The 19665-nt window shown below is 42.4% G+C and overlaps 1 protein-coding gene across 1 annotated transcript; it reads left to right on the forward strand.

Annotated features, from left to right (window-relative positions):
* The first annotated feature begins 215 nt into the window (after window positions 1–215).
* LOC126213166 (zinc finger protein 626-like) lies at window positions 216–9049 on the forward strand. Its single transcript, XM_049940788.1, has 2 exons — window positions 216–486; window positions 7051–9049. The coding sequence occupies exons 1-2, from the start codon at window positions 392–394 to the stop codon at window positions 7886–7888; spliced, it is 933 nt and encodes a 310-aa protein (XP_049796745.1). The 5' UTR covers window positions 216–391; the 3' UTR covers window positions 7889–9049.
* Window positions 9050–19665: the final 10616 nt, after the last annotated feature.

Below are 19665 nucleotides of genomic sequence, written 5' to 3' on the forward strand. Positions count from 1 at the left end.
GACTCTGGTGGCGGGCGACACGCGGCTGGTGGCTCACAGGGCTGTGCTGGCCGCCAGGAGCCCCGTGTTCGCCGAGATGCTGCGCCGCGACGCGCTGGAGGCCAGCGGCGGCCGGGCCTCCGTGCCGGACCTGGAGGGCGCCGTGCTGCGCCAGCTGCTGGACTGCCTGTACACCCTGCAGGTGCCCCCGCTGCCCGGCACGGCCGCCCAGCTGCTGGCCGCCGCCGACAGGTACGGCGTGTCCGTCGTGAAGGCGGCGTGCGAGCGGCAGGTGGCCGCGCAGCTGTGCGTGCAGACTGCGGCCGCCGCGGCCGTTCTCGCAGTCCGGCACTCCTGCCACAGCCTCGGGCAGGCCGCCGTCGCCTTCATAAAGGACAACCTGGTCGCCGTGATGGCCACCCCGGGCTGGGCAGACGCGATGCGCAGCCAGCCCGAAGACTTGATCGCAGTGAGTCGGCTGCTCGCTGAGCCACCGGCAGAAACCGGGTAAGCTGAATAAACGTCACATCTCTGTGTTGTCCATTTCCCTGTGTGTCTGTGTGCATTATGCGGCCAAAGGTATCCGGACACCTAGCTGAAAATGACTTACAAGTTCGTGGCACCTTCCTTCTGTAATGCTGGAATTCAGTATGGTGTTGGCCCACCCTTAGCCTTGATGACAGATTCCACTCTCGCAGACGTACGTTCAGTCAGGTGCTGGAAGCTTTCTTGGCGAACGGCAGCCCATTCTTCGCGGAGTACCGATGTCGGTCGCTGAGGCCTGGCACGAAGTTGACGTTCCAAAACATCCCAAACGCCGTCTATAGGTTTCAAGTCAGGACTCTGTGCAGGCCAGTCCATTACAGGAATGTTACTGTCGTGTAACCACTCCGCCACCTGCCGTGCATTATGAACAGGTGCTCGATCCTATTGAAAGATACAATCGCCATCCCCGAATCGCTCTTCAACAGTGGGAAGCAAGAAGGTTCTTAGAACATAAATGTAGGCCTGTGCTGTGATAGTGACGCGCAAAACAACAGGGGTGCAAGCCCCCGTCATGAGAAACATGACAACACCATAACATCACCACTTCCGAATTTTACTGTTGGCACTACACACGTTGGCAGATGACGTTCACCCGACATTCGCGATATCCACAACCTGCCATCAGATTGCCACATTGTGTACCGTGTTCCATCAGTCCACATAACGTTTTTCCAGCATTGAATCGTCCAATGTTTGCGCTCCTTACTCCAAGCGAGGCGTCGTTTGGCATTTACCGGCGTGACGTGTGGCTTATGAGCAGCCGGTCTCACCTCTCGTCTAACTGGCATAGTACTTGCAGTGGATCCTGATGCAGTTTGGAATTCCGAAAGAACAGAAACCATATCCATATAAGTATATAGTTCTGGCAACAACTGCCATGACTGTAGTGTGTGGACATACAAGGTGAGAATGTGGGTCTCGCGGGAGGCGTGCGTGGGATAATCCCTGCACTCGCGCTATCCTCTGTGCCGTCGGTGGCTCAGATGGATAGAGCGTCTTCCATGTAAGCAGGAGGCCCCGGATTCGAGTACCGGTCGGGGCACACATTTTCACCTGTCCCCATTGATATAGATCAACGCCCATTAGCAGCTGAAGATATTAATATAATTCTAATTTCGTCCTAGACGGCTGCAGGTCATCATGTTCTTTCGGACATGTCCGAAAGAACAGACACCATATCTACATAGGTATCGGTGCCGTTCGGTGAGGCCTGGCATGAAGTCGGCGTTGCAAAACATCCCACAGGTGCTGTATACGTTTCAGGTCAGGAACCTGTGCAGGCCGGTCCATCATAGGGATGTTATTCTCGTGTAACCACTCCGCCACCTGCCGTGCATTATGAACAGGTGCTCGATCGTGTTGCAGTCGACATCCCTGAATTGCTCTTCAACAGTGGGGAGCAAGAACGTGCTTGAAACATCAAGTCCTGTGCTGTGATAGTGCCGCAGAAAACAAGGGACCCCTCCATGATAAACACGACCACACCATAACACTATCACCTCCGAATTTTACTGTGTGCCTACACACCCTGGCAGATAACGCACACCGGGCATTCGCCATACCCACACCCTGCCACCGGATCGCCACACAGTGCACCGCGATCTGTCACTGCACACGAAGTTTTTCCACTGTACAGTCGTCCAATGTTTACGCTACTTACACCAATCCAGGCGTCGTTTGGCATTTACCGGCGTGCTGTGTGGCTTATGAACAGATGCTCGACCATGAAATCCAAGTTTTCTCACCTCCCGCCTGACATACACTCCTGGAAATTGAAATAAGAACACCGTGAATTCATTGTCCCAGGAAGGGGAAACTTTATTGACACATTCCTGGGGTCAGATACATCACATGATCACACGGACAGAACCACAGGCACATAGACACAGGCAACAGAGCATGCACAATGTCGGCACTAGTACAGTGTATATCCACCTTTCGCAGCATTGCAGGCTGCTATTCTCCCATGGAGACGATCGTAGAGATGCTGGATGTAGTCCTGTGGAACGGCTTGCCATGCCATTTCCACCTGGCGCCTCAGTTGGACCAGCGTTCGTGCTGGACGTGCAGACCGCGTGAGACGACGCTTCATCCAGTCCCAAACATGCTCAATGGGGGACACATCCGGAGATCTTGCTGGCCAGGGTAGTTGACTTACACCTTCTAGAGCACGTTGGGTGGCACGGGATACATGCGGACGTGCATTGTCCTGTTGGAACAGCAAGTTCCCTTGCCGGTCTAGGAATGGTAGAACGATGGGTTCGATGACGATGTACCGTGCACTATTCAATGTCCCCTCGACGATCACCAGTGGTGTACGGCCAGTGTAGGAGATCGCTCCCCACACCATGATGCCGGGTGTTGGCCCTGTGTGCCTCGGTCGTATGCAGTCCTGATTGTGGCGCTCACCTGCACGGCGCCAAACACGCATACGACCATCATTGGCACCAAGGCAGAAGCGACTCTCATCGCTGAAGACGACACGTCTCCATTCGTCCCTCCATTCACGCCTGTCGCGACACCACTGGAGGCGGGCTGCACGATGTTGGGGCGTGAGCGGAAGACGGCCTAACGGTGTGCGGGACCGTAGCCCAGCTTCATGGAGACGGTTGCGAATGGTCCTCGCCGATACCCCAGGAGCAACAGTGTCCGTAATTTGCTGGGAAGTGGCGGTGCGGTCCCCTACGGCACTGCGTAGGATCCTACGGTCTTGGCGTGCATCCGTGCGTCGCTGCGGTCCGGTCCCAGGTCGACGGGCACGTGCATCTTCCGCCGACCACTGGCGACAACATCGATGTACTGTGGAGACCTCACGCCCCACGTGTTGAGCAATTCGGCGGTACGTCCACCCGGCCTCCCGCATGCCCACTATACGCCCTCGCTCAAAGTCCGTCAGCTGCACATACGGTTCACGTCCACGCTGTCGCGGCATGCTACCAGTGTTAAAGACTGCGATGGAGCTCCGTATGCCACGGCAAACTGGCTGACACTGACGGCGGCGGTGCACAAATGCTGCGCAGCTAGCGCCATTCGACGGCCAACACCGCGGTTCCTGGTGTGTCCGCTGTGCCGTGCGTGTGATCATTGCTTGTACAGCCCTCTCGCAGTGTCCGGAGCAAGTATGGTGGGTCTGACACACCGGTGTCAATGTGTTCTTTTTTCCATTTCCAGGAGTGTAGTACTAGCAGTGGATCGTGATGCAGTTTGGAATTCCTGTGCGATGGTCTGGATAGATGTCTGCCTATTACAAAATGGTTCAAATGGCTCTGAGCACTATGGGACTCAACTTGTGAGGTCATCAGTCCCCTAGAACTACTTAAACATAACTAACCTAAGGACATCACACACATCCATGCCCGAGGCAGGATTCGAACCTGCGGCCGTAGCGGTCTCGCGGTTCCAGACTGTAGTGCCTAGAACCGCACAGCCTCTCCGGCCGGCCTGCCTATTACACATTACGACCCTTTTCAAATGTCGGCGGTCTCTGTCAGTCAACAGACGAGGTCGGCCTGTACGCTTTTGTGCTGTATGTGTCCCTTCTCGTTTCCACTTCACTGTCAGATCGGAGACAATGGACCTAGGGATGTTTAGGAGTGTCGAAATCGCTCGCACAGACGTATGACGGAAAGGACACCCAATCACCTGACCACGTTCGAAGTCAGTGAGTTTCTGCAGAGGGCTCCACTCTGCTCTCTCACGATGTCTAATGACTACTGATGTCCCTGATATGGAATACCTGGCAGTAGGTAGCAGCACAGTGCACCTAATATGAAAAATGTACTTTTTTGGGGGTGTCCGGATACTTTTGATCACATAGTGTAATTTGCCACATCGGACGTTTCCATGACGTAAATAATGACCTGTACAAATATTAGTTGCAGGGAAGCAGGTAGTCAGAGTAATCGTCATTCCCGTATCAGTACTACAGTTCTGTGTGTTGCGTATTTCTCTTTCACTTTCTTGGCAGATGCATGTAGTATGCCTATAATAAATATAACAATGCTAGTTTGTTCTCCCCTAGTAGTACAGTGGAAACTGTACGACTTTTAAGAAATATCCCAGGCTCCACGAAGAACGTTGCGGTTCTCATTTGGAGCATGTATGGAAGGCATCCTGCAAAGAAAATGATGTGAGCACATGTGCAGAGGAATGTAGCTGCTTACACCATACGGCCACTTCACAAGACATAAACATAGTCCTCAGAGCAACACACGGTACTGGTGTTTGCTTTCCATTTTCTTCCTCTTTCTGTTGTCTTGTTCCTCAGAATGTGTGCCATACTTTGTTACACACCATTCTATTAGCGACAGGAAAAAGTTTTTAATGGATGGGACGATATACTTGCTTCTTGGAGGAGCAGCCATCTAATCTGTACCCACCTGCCTCACTTAAATTCATCTGTACTGGTATTAATGGCCGTCCGATAATTAAACAGTGTTTCCTTCTAACGGAACTTTCCCCATTCTATCAATTACAGCTACTGATTAATATCCGACGTCAGTATTGGTCGGACCTTCAAATCCATGTACCTTTGTTGTATAGCAGCTCACAGTATACATACTCTTTTCAAGAATAGTGTCTATTAATTCTCACAATCGTTTTATGTTTCAAATATGTCTAAAAATTTATTCAGTATTTCATGAGCCCTGTAGAAAACTGGAATTTTTGTCTTTGAAATTCTGTTGCCTACAATGTGTCACGCATTTGTCATTTAGTTGTATCTTATCTTTTAATCTTCTGTCACAGTCTCTAATTTTGGCGTTACACTACAAAGAAAAGCAATGTTAAAAACAATATGTATTAATAATAAGATATATTGGAGAGGGTGCCGTGGTGCTGTGTATTATCTTCAGACGCAGTTCTATCCTCATTCACAAATAACGTTTGGAAGTGATCTTGATAGTTTTAAACAGAATCCATGTGGCAATCTGTAACCGTCATCTTCTTCAGTGCCTCAGCCTTCGCACACCACTGCACAGTAGTTGTCTCCCTGCTTACAACATCATCCGTCTCCTACAAAACTCCCCATTCATATTGTCTGCATGTCCACTCTTGGCTTTGTCCTGTGCCTGTGGTATATTCATAACTAGCGCGCCAGAAGGAACTGTCAGAAATCACAAACGATAAAACAGACACTCCCATATCACAATTTCAGACGTGAAAACTGAAAATTGCGGCACGTCCAGTAAGGTAATCGCCATTTGACACATGGAAATCTCAAATGGATGCATGCATAAAATACTGCCCCTACACGACGCATGGTCCACACAGCATTAAGACTTCTTTCCACGGCTACGTCTCCACGATGATTAGCCGCATTCGTAAATTCCATGTTTGATGCCAATGTCATCGAAAATTCTTTCAAAATTCTTTCCACTTGTCAGCATTATGCATACCAAGTTAGCAGAGTGACTTACTTAACATAACTGCATAGTCCAAAATTTCTGCTCTCTGTCTGGACTACATGCCAGTCCTGTATCTGATGTCTTCTCCAAACACAACACTAATGTCAATATAATAAACACACACACACACGAAGAGATGTACTGTCCATTCATTATCTTTCTGCTTCCTGGCATTGGCCTGTATCTTTTCCTCATTGATTGCAATCACAGCTGACGTAAAGAACTCACATTGCGAGTCTTTACAGAACTACACTTTCCACGTTGTTTTGCGTAGCCTCTTTGTCATTATTTTCACTCATTCCTCATGATATCATCTAATTCCAAACCGGCGATTTTGATTTCATTGACTACAAAGACACAACAGAACTTTTAATTACACTGGCATAACAACAACTAAGTGGTTGAATTCTCTGGTTACTTTAGTGATACTCCTCACACATTAATCATCTTTGTAGAGAGATGGTACTTAATTTTCTTCCATTCAGTGAGAATGCTCATTGGCCATTGTAAATCAAATCTGATTAGTTTGCAATATTTTGAGTTTTGTGACAATGTTTGAAAGATGGTTAAGGATGAAAATATTCCATCTCAATTCCGGTGCTCCTTGCTTCCCTGAATTTCACACTCAAACCAGTGCAATGGCTACTGCTACATTACTTACTAACTGCGCTTCTGATATCCCAGTCGCTAACACATGAGGTATGAACACCGTTTGATAATAATGGCACCATGTTAGGCAGGTATAAATGTTATTACCATTTTAATTTCTTGATGGGTTTTGTTCTGATATATTTATCTGTGCTGTCTATTAGTAGTCATATAACCCTGACAAAGTGTTGATTCTTGTATGTACCTCTCAGCTTACTTTATTTTCTACAATATTTTGTTTGGTGTGCGAAGGTACTGCAAGAGACAATTCAGCAGAAACTGTGTCTAATCAGTTTAGCTAACCAGTAATTTTACCGTGTTACATTCTTGGTGAGAAGATAAATGAATACAACGTTTCTTATGTGTACTTGAAATGCTTTCCCATTATAGTAAAGAATTTGTTGACAGCTGAAATATTTATTCTCTATGTCCAGGAAGATGCGTACTTACTCCATAACTATTCATGCTACAGGATGAATGAAACGATCACTGAGGCTGGTAACATCTCATTGGAAGAAATTTACCAACAAGAACTGACCAACGATAAGCTGGACATCACCGTGGACAATTCGACGCACATTGCTGGAAGTGATTCTGTGGGACAAGAATTTTGTGCTCGTGATAGCGCATTATGTATTAGAAACAACTGCGGCTTAAAGGAAAAGGAATTCAAAGAGTTCACCTGTAGCTCATGCCAGCAGACATTTTCATCTGAACAGAAGCTTGACGCTGACAGTGTTCATCCAACTCCACATATCTGTACACGCTGTGGTGAGGTATTCTCCAATAATGGTAGCTCAATCACGCATTCCACGAAGGCGCCAGAACTTAATGAAAAGGGATTTCCGTGCGACAGAATCACTAATGTATTTCGTAACACCCAGTCTCATGAAGTAGTGTGTGATGCTGGGAGATCCAACAGATTTGATTCTCCTAACAAATCCTTTACTACTGCAGGTAACGTCAACCTACAGGCATCTGATAATCATGAGATACCCATTACTCAATCAGATCATCTCAAGAAACGAGCTGTAAAACGTACTAGTCGAACTCTACACAAATGTGATACTTGTGGGAAATCCTTTATTAAGTCTAGTAAGCTCAAAACTCATTTACGAACACACATTGCCAAGAGAACATACAAATGTGAAGTTTGTGACAAATCCTTTACCAACTCTAGTTCTCTCAGAAAGCATACTTTAATTCATTCTGGCAAGAAACCATACAAATGCGACATTTGTGGGAACTCATTTACTAGGTCTGATAGTCTCAGGAGGCATTTCTTAAGACATATTGATGAGAGACCATAAAAAAGAGACATTTGTGAGAAATCCTTAATTAGTACTGGTGATCTGCGGTAGGATACGCTAATAAATGCTTGTGGAGGACCATAAAAAAATCCTGGAAATATATTTGGGTGAAAGGCAGTTCATTGTCTAGTAATCTCAAGGTCAGTGCCACAGTTCATAAGACAGACCCCACAAGAACATATCAATGAGGTAAACCATCTCACTATCGTAGAGACAGGTGTCAGAAGGAACAATGTTAACTGCAATGAAAGATTTAATACTGGTTTCCGCAGCCTGTAGATCATTGTTCATTTTGGGGAAACCAAATAAATCCTTCGATATAAATCGCATATTTAGGTTTGTAATTTGTGTGATAGTGCAATTCTTTGTAGTGTAGGATATTAAGAGATTTGGTTGTTTTGAAATATATTGTTTTGTTTGTGTTCTAAATGAAAAATGTGCTGAATAGTATTCACAGTAATGTAAATGTCTCATATTAAATATGGAAAGGCAGACCATTGATTTAGAGATATTTCTACTTTAAGTCATAAAATTTTATTGCTTGCAGCATTTTAGAAACCTGAATTAACTATTTGTTTCATTCTTGAATGAATATTATTATTGCTAAACTATTAAGATAACGTCCAAGCTTTGTACAAGACATGCGAGCCCTGAAATGTACCCATATGCTCAAAATTTCCAATAATTTATGAATATACTTGCTTTGTACTTTAACAAATTATATTAAAGTTATTCACTATACAAATACAGATTCCATTTATACCATAATATTAATGAAACGATGAGAAGATGATTTGCAGCAATGTATAAGGGGATCAGATATAATACGAATTAAAATTTTTCTTGTTGTGGCATAGTACCCCATATTGATACATTCAAACTGTATTTTTTTAAATTTTGTATATATTTTTATGTAAGTTTGTGAGTTCTGTGACCAATGTTGTGTATGTAAGTATTTTTTATCAAACCCTTTTTTGTATTTTTGTAAATGTCTCTCTACATTATACTTCCGATAACAGTTTCACCAGTTTTTTTCACAGTTGCCATGACAACATACTGTGATATACACACACTAATTTGAAATATCGGGGTCGTGATGACATGAAAGGACTCCTATATTGTTGCCAATTTACATTAAGGAATGACAGGCCTGTTCTTTTAATGTTGCTAGCATAAAGCTTAAGTAACTGTTCCTTTTGTATGTAATAAAGAAAAACATAATAATTTAGTCAGGATACTTTTTGCCATCTTTGGAAAAATAGAGGGAATTCATAAATTCATGATGAAGTTTTAAATTTATTGTAATTTTCTAGTGGTAAGGTAAAAGATTTTCCTTCTCCTATTAAAATGAGGAAAGAACTAGCAATCACCTAAAGATTTCCAGTGGCAACAAAAAACAAAGAGGTTAATTACAGGTAAAGAAGAAATACAATGCCACATTTTTCTTCACTCCATACCTTAATCATCACCAAGATCCTGCCATTTATTTGGAACAGTATTTAAGAATTATGACTTGCCATGTACTCTTCGGATTTACTGTACCATGTAACAGTGCTTTGTATAAAAATGCTAAAGGCATGTCAGGTAGACAAAAGAATCTGCTCCGTAAAACTAAAGTGGTTTTCTAATAAAACTAGACAGTAATATAATAATTACCTCTGTCAATATCAAACATACTATACTGAATGTCTGACTATTGCTGGTGTATTAGTTTTTATACAGCAATAGTTTCTTTCCTGTTACCTTCAGGTTATCCTGGTGCCTGTTCTGCAGACTTGTGGCTCATACAATCTCATAGCTGACTCACAGTTAATCACACCTGAAAATTAAACACAAATCAAAAGTAATTCTCATTTGACAAGGACAGGCAGTTACGCAAGGCTTTATTTACATACACTATATGTTGAATAAAAATTTAAAAAATGTGGAGGGAGGGGGGCGGGGGTTGTGGTGTCCACTGCACTGATTCGTCAGTGTGACGGGGAATATGCTTGGAAGCGTGGAAGAAAGTGCGTGTACGCCTGGTCTGCGTGGAAGTGTTCAGCGTGAGAGTTCGCCTCTCTCAGGAGGAATCACGTAGGCTCTGGAGTCTTCTCTGCGACACGAGACGATTTGTGTGCTTCAGTCACTGTAAGGGCAACGCTTGCCGTAGCTATTAACAGCTGCGTCAAATGTGAACAGGTCTTGGTAAAGGAGTGAGGTAAGTATTTCTTCTGTCTCAGAGTGGACATTGTTCTGAACATGTGGTGAACTCAACTTCCCCAAAGGACTGACCCCTGGAACCAGGTCCCAACACATCACAAGCAGAAGCGCGGCAGGCTCGTTACTGGGCTTAAACGGCACAACATGCTGGATAATTCGAAACTGAAAATCCACGTAACACGAAGATAATAAATACTGGGAACAGACAGGAAAGCAGGGCTCGGAAAGGAAAAAAAAATTGGAGCTGAAAGGTCACATTGGGTGTCATTCATTACTGCTAAGATATATGTTACGAAGAAAGTAACTTGCAAATGGAACTGAAATATGTGAAGGCGATCTTGTCAGTAATATTGCATATTTGAAATAAATTAAAGGTACCTCTTGAATGATCTGATTATAATATTAATGTTTTTCTCAAGGTTAATATGATGCAGAACGCTCATCTGTATTGATTGAGGAGTAGTTGTAAAAATAAGCAGATGGAAGTGAATTGCAACAGAGAAAACATGGGAAGGTGTTATCTGACACTATTAAGTATTGACATATCGAAAGATACTGACATCATGGATCAGACTTAACCCATTACTGGCCAAAACTCTATCGGATCATTTTTTGCAAACTTTTATACATAAATACGTTACATTGAGTGATTAATTGAATAAAAAGTTGTTTTGAAAATTTTCAGTTTATTAGAACAAAAACTACAGACCGTCCCATTTTTGGGACATTGGCCAAATGCGATATCCAAATTGACAACCTTATTCTCCATGCATAATATTGTAAGAAACAACATAAACAATAAATAAAGAATGTTTCAATATTATTGAATGTCTATTCAGTAGGAAATGAAGCAAAACACTTGTCGTGTACACCAGCATTGCACCTATCACATTTTTTTTTTCTTGCAGTAAGCACATCTCTTCTGTGTTATACTTGGCACAATGAAATGATTTCCTGGATCTAGTCGTACATCAGTGCTCACCCGTCCTCCCATCAATTTGCTTCCTTGTAGTCCCCTGCGTTTTGGTAATGATCCTGTTTTCTTTGATAGGTAAAACATCACTATTCTCCGTCGGGCATCCAAAAGTGAGAGTTTCTCATTAGCGTTAGCAATTTGGAATGCACGCCATGTGTTTACTACGCAGATATCTGTCATCTGTGTGAATAATGGCCACCACCATTTCTTCGACCTTATCTTCGTCCTATAAAGTGATATCTGCTTGTCCAGTAGCTCTACGCCACCCATATTCTTCAATGAGATGTGGCATTGTAACAAATATTTCCTTTTCCTTTGCCCTTAAGTATCTTTTAGTGGAACTCAGAGCAGTAACAGTACTGTAATTTATCGCTACACATACTGGTTTGTTGTCACTCCATTTCACAACCAGAACTTCTTTCTCTTTGTCAAACATGTAGTCATAGAATCCTCGTTCCTTTTCTTTTGCCATTCTTTTCGAGTCAATCAAAGGACATGCATTAGTTCGGATCTCTCTTATTGTTCCTGTAGCTTTCATTTTACTCTTTCCGATTGTGATCAGTGTGTCAACACTGGTGAAAAAGTTGTCAAAGAAAAGCTTATAATTCGGATACTCTGATTCTGGATTAATGCTTGTTAGTTCATTTATTACCCTCGCACCTAAAGGCTACTGTTTGTTGTTAGTCTTGCCACAGTATGGCGAAAAATTATAAAGAAAGCCATTGGAACTTGTAAGACACCAAATTTTATATCCAAATTTGATAGGCTTTCCTCTCAGAAACATTTTAGCTGAATGTTTGCCATAATAACGTACCATCATTTCATCAATTGAGAATTTTGAATGAAATACGCCAAATTTACCAAATTCCTTTTTCAGCGTTTCAAAGTACAATCTCAGTTTGTACATCTTGTCATTTCTGTCTATTTTGGAGTTATCATTGAGATAAATGAATCTCTTTATTTCCCGAAACCTATTTCTTGACATGGAGTTGAAGACTAAAGGAACACCGACATCAGGAGCCTGTTCCCAGTACATATTCTCATGGGGAAGCTTATGATAACCACTCAGAAGTCTTCTTCTTCATGTGCCGTCTCCTCTAAGAAGGTTGGCTGTCATCATGGCAATTTCTGATCTTGATTTGGCCGATCTAAGGAGTTCTGACGTTGAACAGTTGTACCAATTTTTAGATCGTCAATCCAGGATGTCCGTCTTCTACCCCTCGTTCTCTTCCCACAAATTTTCCCTTCTAGTATTATTCGCAATATTTTGTATTTTACTCCCCTAATAACATGGCCTAAATATTGTAGCTTCCTTACTTTAATAGTTTTAATTAATTCTTTTTCCTTTCCCATTCTTCTTAGGACATCTTGATTAGTAATCCTCGATACCCAACTAATTCTAAGTATTCTTCTATATGCCCACAGTTCAAAAGCTTCTAAACTGTTCATGTCCTTCTTTTTCAATGTCCACGCTTCCATTCCGTATAATAATTTTGAGAATACATAGCATCTTAGCAACCTCATTTTTGTGTTTAAACAAATGTCTCTCGAACAGAATGCATTTTTCATCTTATTAAAGATACTTCTGGCCTGTCCTATTCTCGATTTAATTTCTTCTGAGCTTTCAATCTCCTCATTTACAATTGTTCCGAGATATTTAAATTTACATACTTGATCGACTCTTTCCCTATTGCTTGTAAGATTTTCTTGTTGGTGTGTTTTAGATATCACCATGAACTTAGTCTTGCTTACGTTAAGAGTCAAGGCAAATTCTTCACTTTTTTCTGCGACTTTGTCAAGAAGTAATTGTAGATCTTTGAGGTTTCCAGCTAGTAGTACAGTGTCATCAGCAAACCTAACATTGTTAATGTTTAGCCCATTCACTTTAATGCCAGCTATTTCATCTGATAGAGCTGCCTGGATTATGTCTTCTGAATACATATTAAACAATAAGGGTGAGAGAACGCAACCTTGTCTCACACCCCTCTTTATTTCTATATCATTCGATAGTTCATTTTCTACCTTCACGGTTGCGGTTTGATTGTAGTAGAGGTTGTATATAATGCGGATGTCTTTCTTATCAAGTGTTTTCTTTTCTAACAATTCTATGAGATGATCATGACGAACTTTGTCAAATGCTTTATTATAATCCAGAAAGCACACATATAGTGGCTGGTTAACCTCCATACATCGTTGCGCTAATATGTTAAAAGCAAACAATGCTTCTCTTGTACCGAGGGAACTTCTAAAACCGAATTGTGTTTCACTTATACCTTTTTCTACTTTTTTGTATATTCGTTGGTGTATAACTTTTACAAATATCTTTAAGGTGTGACTCATTAAGCTTATTGTACGGTGATCATTACAAGTTTTGGCATTAGCCTTTTTGGGTAATGTAACAAAGGTAGATGTCAACCAATCCCTAGGAATAATTCCCGAATTATAAATATCATTAAACAATTGTACAAATATATCTATATGGTCTATTCCTATGAGTTTCAGGATGTCATTTGGTATCTTATCCGGTCCAGGGGCTTTTCCTGTCTTCGATTTGTTGATAACATGTAATATTTCTTCTTTCGATATGCTTGGTCCTCGTTCTCCAATCATGTTATCATAAAATTTTTGATCTTTTCTTGTGGCTTCAAATAGTTCTTTGACATATTCTGTCCACCTGTCCAGTTTACCTTTGACATCAGGAATTATTTTGTCATTTTTATCTAACAATAAACTTGTACTTTTCTTTTTATTAAGTCCAGCTAAATCTTTAACTTTTTTGTGTAAGTTGAAACTATCATGTCTTGTTTCATAACTCTCAATTTCAGAGCATTGTTCCTTGTACCATTCTTCTTTTGCTCGCCGTGTTTCTTTTCGTATTTCTGCATGTAATCTTTTATACTCACTTTCATCTCTATTTTTAAGTATTCTTCTTTGTTCCATCAATTGTAATATCTTCTCTGTCATCCACTTCTTTTTCATGTTGTCGTGTTTGGTCACCATTATGTTTTTACATCCATTATTTAATGTGTCTTTTATATGTTCCCATTTGCCATCAATATCTTCTGTTTGATTATTCTTTATCCTAACTAATTCCTTATTAATCTCTTCAGAAGTCTTTTGTTTAGTCAAGGGGTCTCTTAGAATAGTTGTATTTATATAGTCCTTCTTTTGTTTCTTTTGTATGGCTTTCAGTTTCACATGGAACTTTGCTACTAAAAGGTTATGATCAGAAAATATATCAGCTCCCGGATATGTTTTCACACCATGAATAGAATTTTTGTACCTCTTGTTTATAAGTATGAAATCAATTTGATTTCTGCAAACTTCTTCATTACAGTCTCTTGGTGATTTCCAAGTATAAAGTCTTCGTTTAGGGAGTTTAAAAAATGTGTTTGTAATAGACAGATTGTTTTCCTGGCAAAATTGTGACAGCAAATCTCCTCTTTCATTTCTTGTTCCTAAACCAAAAGGTCCAATAAGATCACCTTCACTTCCTTCCCCTATTTTGGCATTAAAATCTCCCATGATGATAATAATGTCTCTGCTTTTTGAGGTTCCTATTGCTTGTGTTAATTCTTCATAAAATTTTCCTATTTCTTCTTGTTCTTTGTCGGCTGTTGGAGCATAGATTTGGATTAAATTAATATTTGTTTGTTTCGTTTGTAAATGTAGACTGATTACTCTATCTGAGATTGGTAAAATGCTTTTGACAGATTTACTAGCATACTCATCTAAAATTATTCCTACCCCATTCCTGTGCTGGCTATCAGAATTTCCCGAGTAATATACTTTCATGTTGTCAATGGTCATTTCTCCTGAGTCAGGCCATCTTGTTTCACTTACACCCAAAATATTAATTTTTAGACGTTTCATTTCTTGTATAACATTATTTACTTTGCCTGGTTGGTATAATGATCTTACATTCCAAGTTGCTATTGTTGCATTATTTTTGTATTTACTTGTGGCATTGTTCAAGGCTCTCCCCCCCGGAGATCCGAGTGGGGGAGTTGAAACTCCGGATAATTTGACATTGAACTCTGCCATGATGAGTTTTCCTGGGGATATCCATTGGATCTTTAATGCTGTGGTTTCCCGTTGCCTTCAGCATCCTATGCCGTTGACCACCCTTGGTGATTCTTCCGTCTTTAGGAGTGATTTCTCGCCAATAAATGGTTTTACGTTCTTCTTTGGTTAGGAGAAAATTTATTTTGTTGTATTGGCAAGCATAGATTTCGCTTTGTTCAATAATAGTGTCTACTAGTTTCTCAGAAAAAAAAGTCCTCAGACACCTGGGGCACTGTCTTATTTGCTAGACATTCGGCACCATAATGTTCGTTGCTCTTCCCTGGTTCACTGGTGTTTGTGTACGTTGGTTGACATTTATACCACTTGCATATATATATATTTTTTGTAAATAACGTATCACTTTCTGCTCCATCTCCTAACGCTTTCCTTCTTTTGGCTTCTGGAGGTACAACTGTAGCATTAGCTTCATCTCGGCTGGTTATGAGCTCTAAAGTACCGGCTACATCTTGTACAACGGACTCATGGTTCAGTACATTTTCGTCAATGTCTTCTTCATCTGTTATCACATCTGCATCGGGTGGAATAATCGGCAATTCTACGTCATCATCTTCATAGTCACTCTATTGATGGTTCTCTAGTTCTGCTAGAATTTCTTCAAGTGTAAGTCCACGCGGCATGTTTTTATCCTGTTAGAATCGTAAAATTCGAATAGAATATGAAAAAAAGCAGATATAAAGAACGTAAAATGCAATTCTTCTCTGTATAATACATGGATACAAGAACAGGACACATCAACAATAAAAGTATAACATGCCATTGTCCCATTATTGGGACGCGTAAAATATATCGATATTGCACTTACTTGAAAAAATCTGAAGTATACTTTATCCATATGTCCATAACAAACACGCCCAGACAACTAAATCACACCTCATTGTCGTCCAGGAACTACCAGCAGACATACAGTGCTGCCAAGTGCGAGAACAAAAAATCGGCAAGTTTATAATTTTCCTGACGTCAAGTATTTAGAAAAAAGTTATTTATTTTACATTTACAGGCATTATAGCAGTTAGTTGAACCTACAGGTGCAACAATAAAGGCTAAAAAGCTCCATTGCTTGCGTAGAAATAAGTAAAATATACGCGCCCTAAAAAAGGAACAATGGCCAGTAATGGGTTAAATTCTAAGGATTTTTCATTTGTTTAAAAGTGTATGCATCTAAATACTCGATTTGTAAATTTCGTTACGGAATTTTGTGAAGATGAATGCTGCGAATGTCATAAAATGGGATGGAGGCTGACTAATATAATTTAGTATTTTTGTGTTAAAGAAGAATTATTAATGGCTATTTTGACACGCAAGATTCCTAAATGTGCATTTAAAGCAGTAATGACAATATTCTCTGGTATGCAGCCGGATAATGTAGTGATTTTGACGCAGTATTTCTATGGACGAACCGACCGCCATCTTCAGGTGCGTATGCCGATGCACAGACTCGCCGGAAATGAGTTCCCATCAGAGGCCCCCGGCGCGCATGCGGGAACAGCAGTGTGGCTCTCCTCAGACGCAAGTGAACTAGCAGCGCAGAAGTGGACTACAAGTAACTGACTAGAGAGCAGTGATTTAGAAAGGTACGCTTTAAGTACTACCCCCCACCCCCTTCCCCCTTGGTGTTGTGAGGATTAATGCGCCACACAGTAACTGGGCCGTTCCTTATCGCTGAGCGGAATAGCTTACCTCGATATCTTGGAACATGGACGCACATCAGTTAAAAGTATTTCGTCAGGTTGGACCACCGCCACACTGTTGGCTATTTGTTCACCATGTCTCGGATGATACCTTTCCAGACAGATGGATCGAGAGAGATGGCCCGACATCACAGCCACCATGTTCACTGTGGTGTCACATGGTGAAAATATACCATGTAAGAAATGTGTAACAGATATTGAAAATTTAAAAGAGTGTATCGTAAGCATGCAAACAGCGATTAACACTTTAAAGAATGATTTAACGAAACTTCGAAATGGAAAATACCGAACTGTTTGGTTATCTGAAATCGAGTGCACCAATCAAAACTGTGGTGTCACCGCCAGACACCACACTTGCTAGGTGGTAGCCTTTAAATCGGCCGCGGTCCGTCAGTATACGTCGGACCCGCGTGTCACCACTGTCAGTGATTGCAGACCGAGCGACGCCACACGGCAGGTCTAGAGAGGCTTCCTAGCACTCGGCCCAGTTGTACAGCCGACTTTGCTAGCGATGGTTCACTGACAAATTACGCTCTCATTTGCCGAGACGATAGTTAGCATAGCCTTCAGCTACGTCATTTGCTACGACCTAGCAAGGCGCCATTATCATTTGCTATTTATCTTGTGATGCATGTACCGTCAGACCGATGTTCACCAATTATGGATTAAAGTTAAGTATTCCAGAAGCTACGTACTTTTTTTACTAGACTCAACTCCTTTAACTGTTCCAGACCTCACGCCAGCCTGCGTGAGCTTAAACGCGTGCCTTTCGGCTATCTCCTAGTGGCTTGGCTGTCTTGCCAAGTCACAACATTCACCATATACAATCTAACTTGACTTTTTATGGGTTAATTTGGAGGATAGGGTTCAGTTCATCCGTTTGTGATGTTGCTGTGTGAATACAAGAAGCTATGGAGGTGGTGGTGGAAGAGTTGCTGACCAAAACATAGACAAATTGACTATAGTCTAGATGTTCTACAGCCAAACAGCAGAACACATTGGGAAGTGTATCTTCAAAATAGCTTTACCTATGGGAATCCCTGCTAGATCAAAATACGCTGTTTGTAACAAATTATAGCTTATAAATACTTGTCAGCTTTTCCAGTATGTTTCAACAAAGACTTGAAAAGCTTTAGAGAAACCGCAACCACTGGACAATACAACAGGAACTGAAAAACATCGAAGTTTCCACAGCGCAATGGAGTCCAGATGTTTTAGCAAAATCAAATGAAGCCTTTGAGAACGTGCTGTGCAGTTGGGATATTGTAAAAATACTGGAACAGGACTCCAACACTAAGAATGGTAGTTAAGGAAATGAATAAGGTTTGTTCTCCCGCATAAACGATACAGAACGTGATTTTCATGACAGAGAAGAGAAAGCTTATTTCATACGAAGGGAGACGAACGACACGGAAACGAATACTTGAAATGTTTAATGACCAGTGAACATAGAAGAGTCAAAGTCACCAAGTAGACCAAACAACAACTGGAGAGGTAAGTGAACGCTGAGAAGCATTTGCACTCTTCAGCTGGCTGTCACAGCTTCCGACGACGAGACGTCTGGCGATGACGTGGGCCACAGCACACCGCAGCAGAGCACGAGCGGTCCAGGGCACGGAGGAGCAGCCACTGTGCGTTAAATGCTGCGAAATACCCCGCACTTCTGTCCACACAACATCACTCGCGCTCAGGAGTTGCTCCCTGCGGCCCTGACTGCAATGCACAGGCTCTAAACTACTGGCCATTAAAATTGCTACACCAAGACGAAATGCAGATGATAAACGAGTACTCATTGGACAAATATATTATAGTACAACTGACATGTGATTACAGTTTCATGCAATTAGGATGCATAGATAATGAGAAATCAGTACCCAGAACAACCACCTCTGGCCGTAATAACGGCCTCGTTTCGCCTGGGCATTGAGTCAAACAGAGCTTGGATGGCGTGTACAGGTACAGCTGCCCATGCAGCTTCAACACGATACCACAGTTCATCAACAGTAGTGACTGGCGTATTGTGACGAGCCAGTTGCTCGGCCACCATTGGCCAGACGTTTTCAGTTGGTGAGAGATCTGGAGAATGTGGTGGCCAGGGCAGCAGTCGAACATTTTCTGTGTCCAGAAAGGCCCGTACAGGACCTGCAGCATGCGGCCGTGCATTATCCTGCTGAAATGTAGGGTTTCGCAGGGATCGAATGAGGGTAAGGGGCCACGGGTCGTAACACATCTGAAATGTAACGTCCACTGTTCAAAGTGCCGTCAATGCGAACAAGAGGTGACCGAGACGTGTAACCAATGGCACCCCATACCGTCACGCCGGGTGATACGCCAGTACGGCGATGACGAATACACGCTTCCGATGTGCGTTCACCGTGATGTCCCCAAACACGGATGCGACCATCATGATGCTGTAAACAGAAGCTGGATTCATCCGAAAAAATGACGTTTTGTCATTCGTGCAGCCAGGTTCGTCGTTGAGTACACCCTCGCAGGCGCTTCCGTCTGTGATGCAGCGTCAAGGGTAACCGCAGCCGTGGTCTACGAGCTGATAGTCCATGCTGCTGAAAACGTCTTCCAACTGTTCTTGCAGATGGTTGTTGTCTTGCAAGGAGACGTGGCTGCACGATCCGTTACAGCCATGCGGATAAGATGCCTGCCATCTCTGCTGCTAGTGATACGAGGCCGTCGGGATCCAGCACGGCGTTTCGTATTACCCTCCTGAACCCACCGATACCATATTCTGCTAACAGTCATTGGATTTCGACCAACGCGAGCAGCAATGTCGCGATACGACAAACCGTAATCGCGATAAGCAACAATCC

Source organism: Schistocerca nitens, chromosome 11 (assembly GCF_023898315.1).
Source record: "Schistocerca nitens isolate TAMUIC-IGC-003100 chromosome 11, iqSchNite1.1, whole genome shotgun sequence".
Taxonomy (NCBI): domain Eukaryota; kingdom Metazoa; phylum Arthropoda; class Insecta; order Orthoptera; family Acrididae; genus Schistocerca; species Schistocerca nitens.

Excerpts from the sequence above, each read along its gene's own strand:
- LOC126213166 (XM_049940788.1), top strand. The coding sequence starts at position 392 with ATGGCCACCCCGGGCTGGGCAGACGCGATGCGCAGCCAGCCCGAAGAC. Across the intron at positions 487-7,050 it reads GAGCCACCGGCAGAAACCGG|GATGAATGAAACGATCACTG; the intron begins GTAAGCTGAATA and ends TTCATGCTACAG.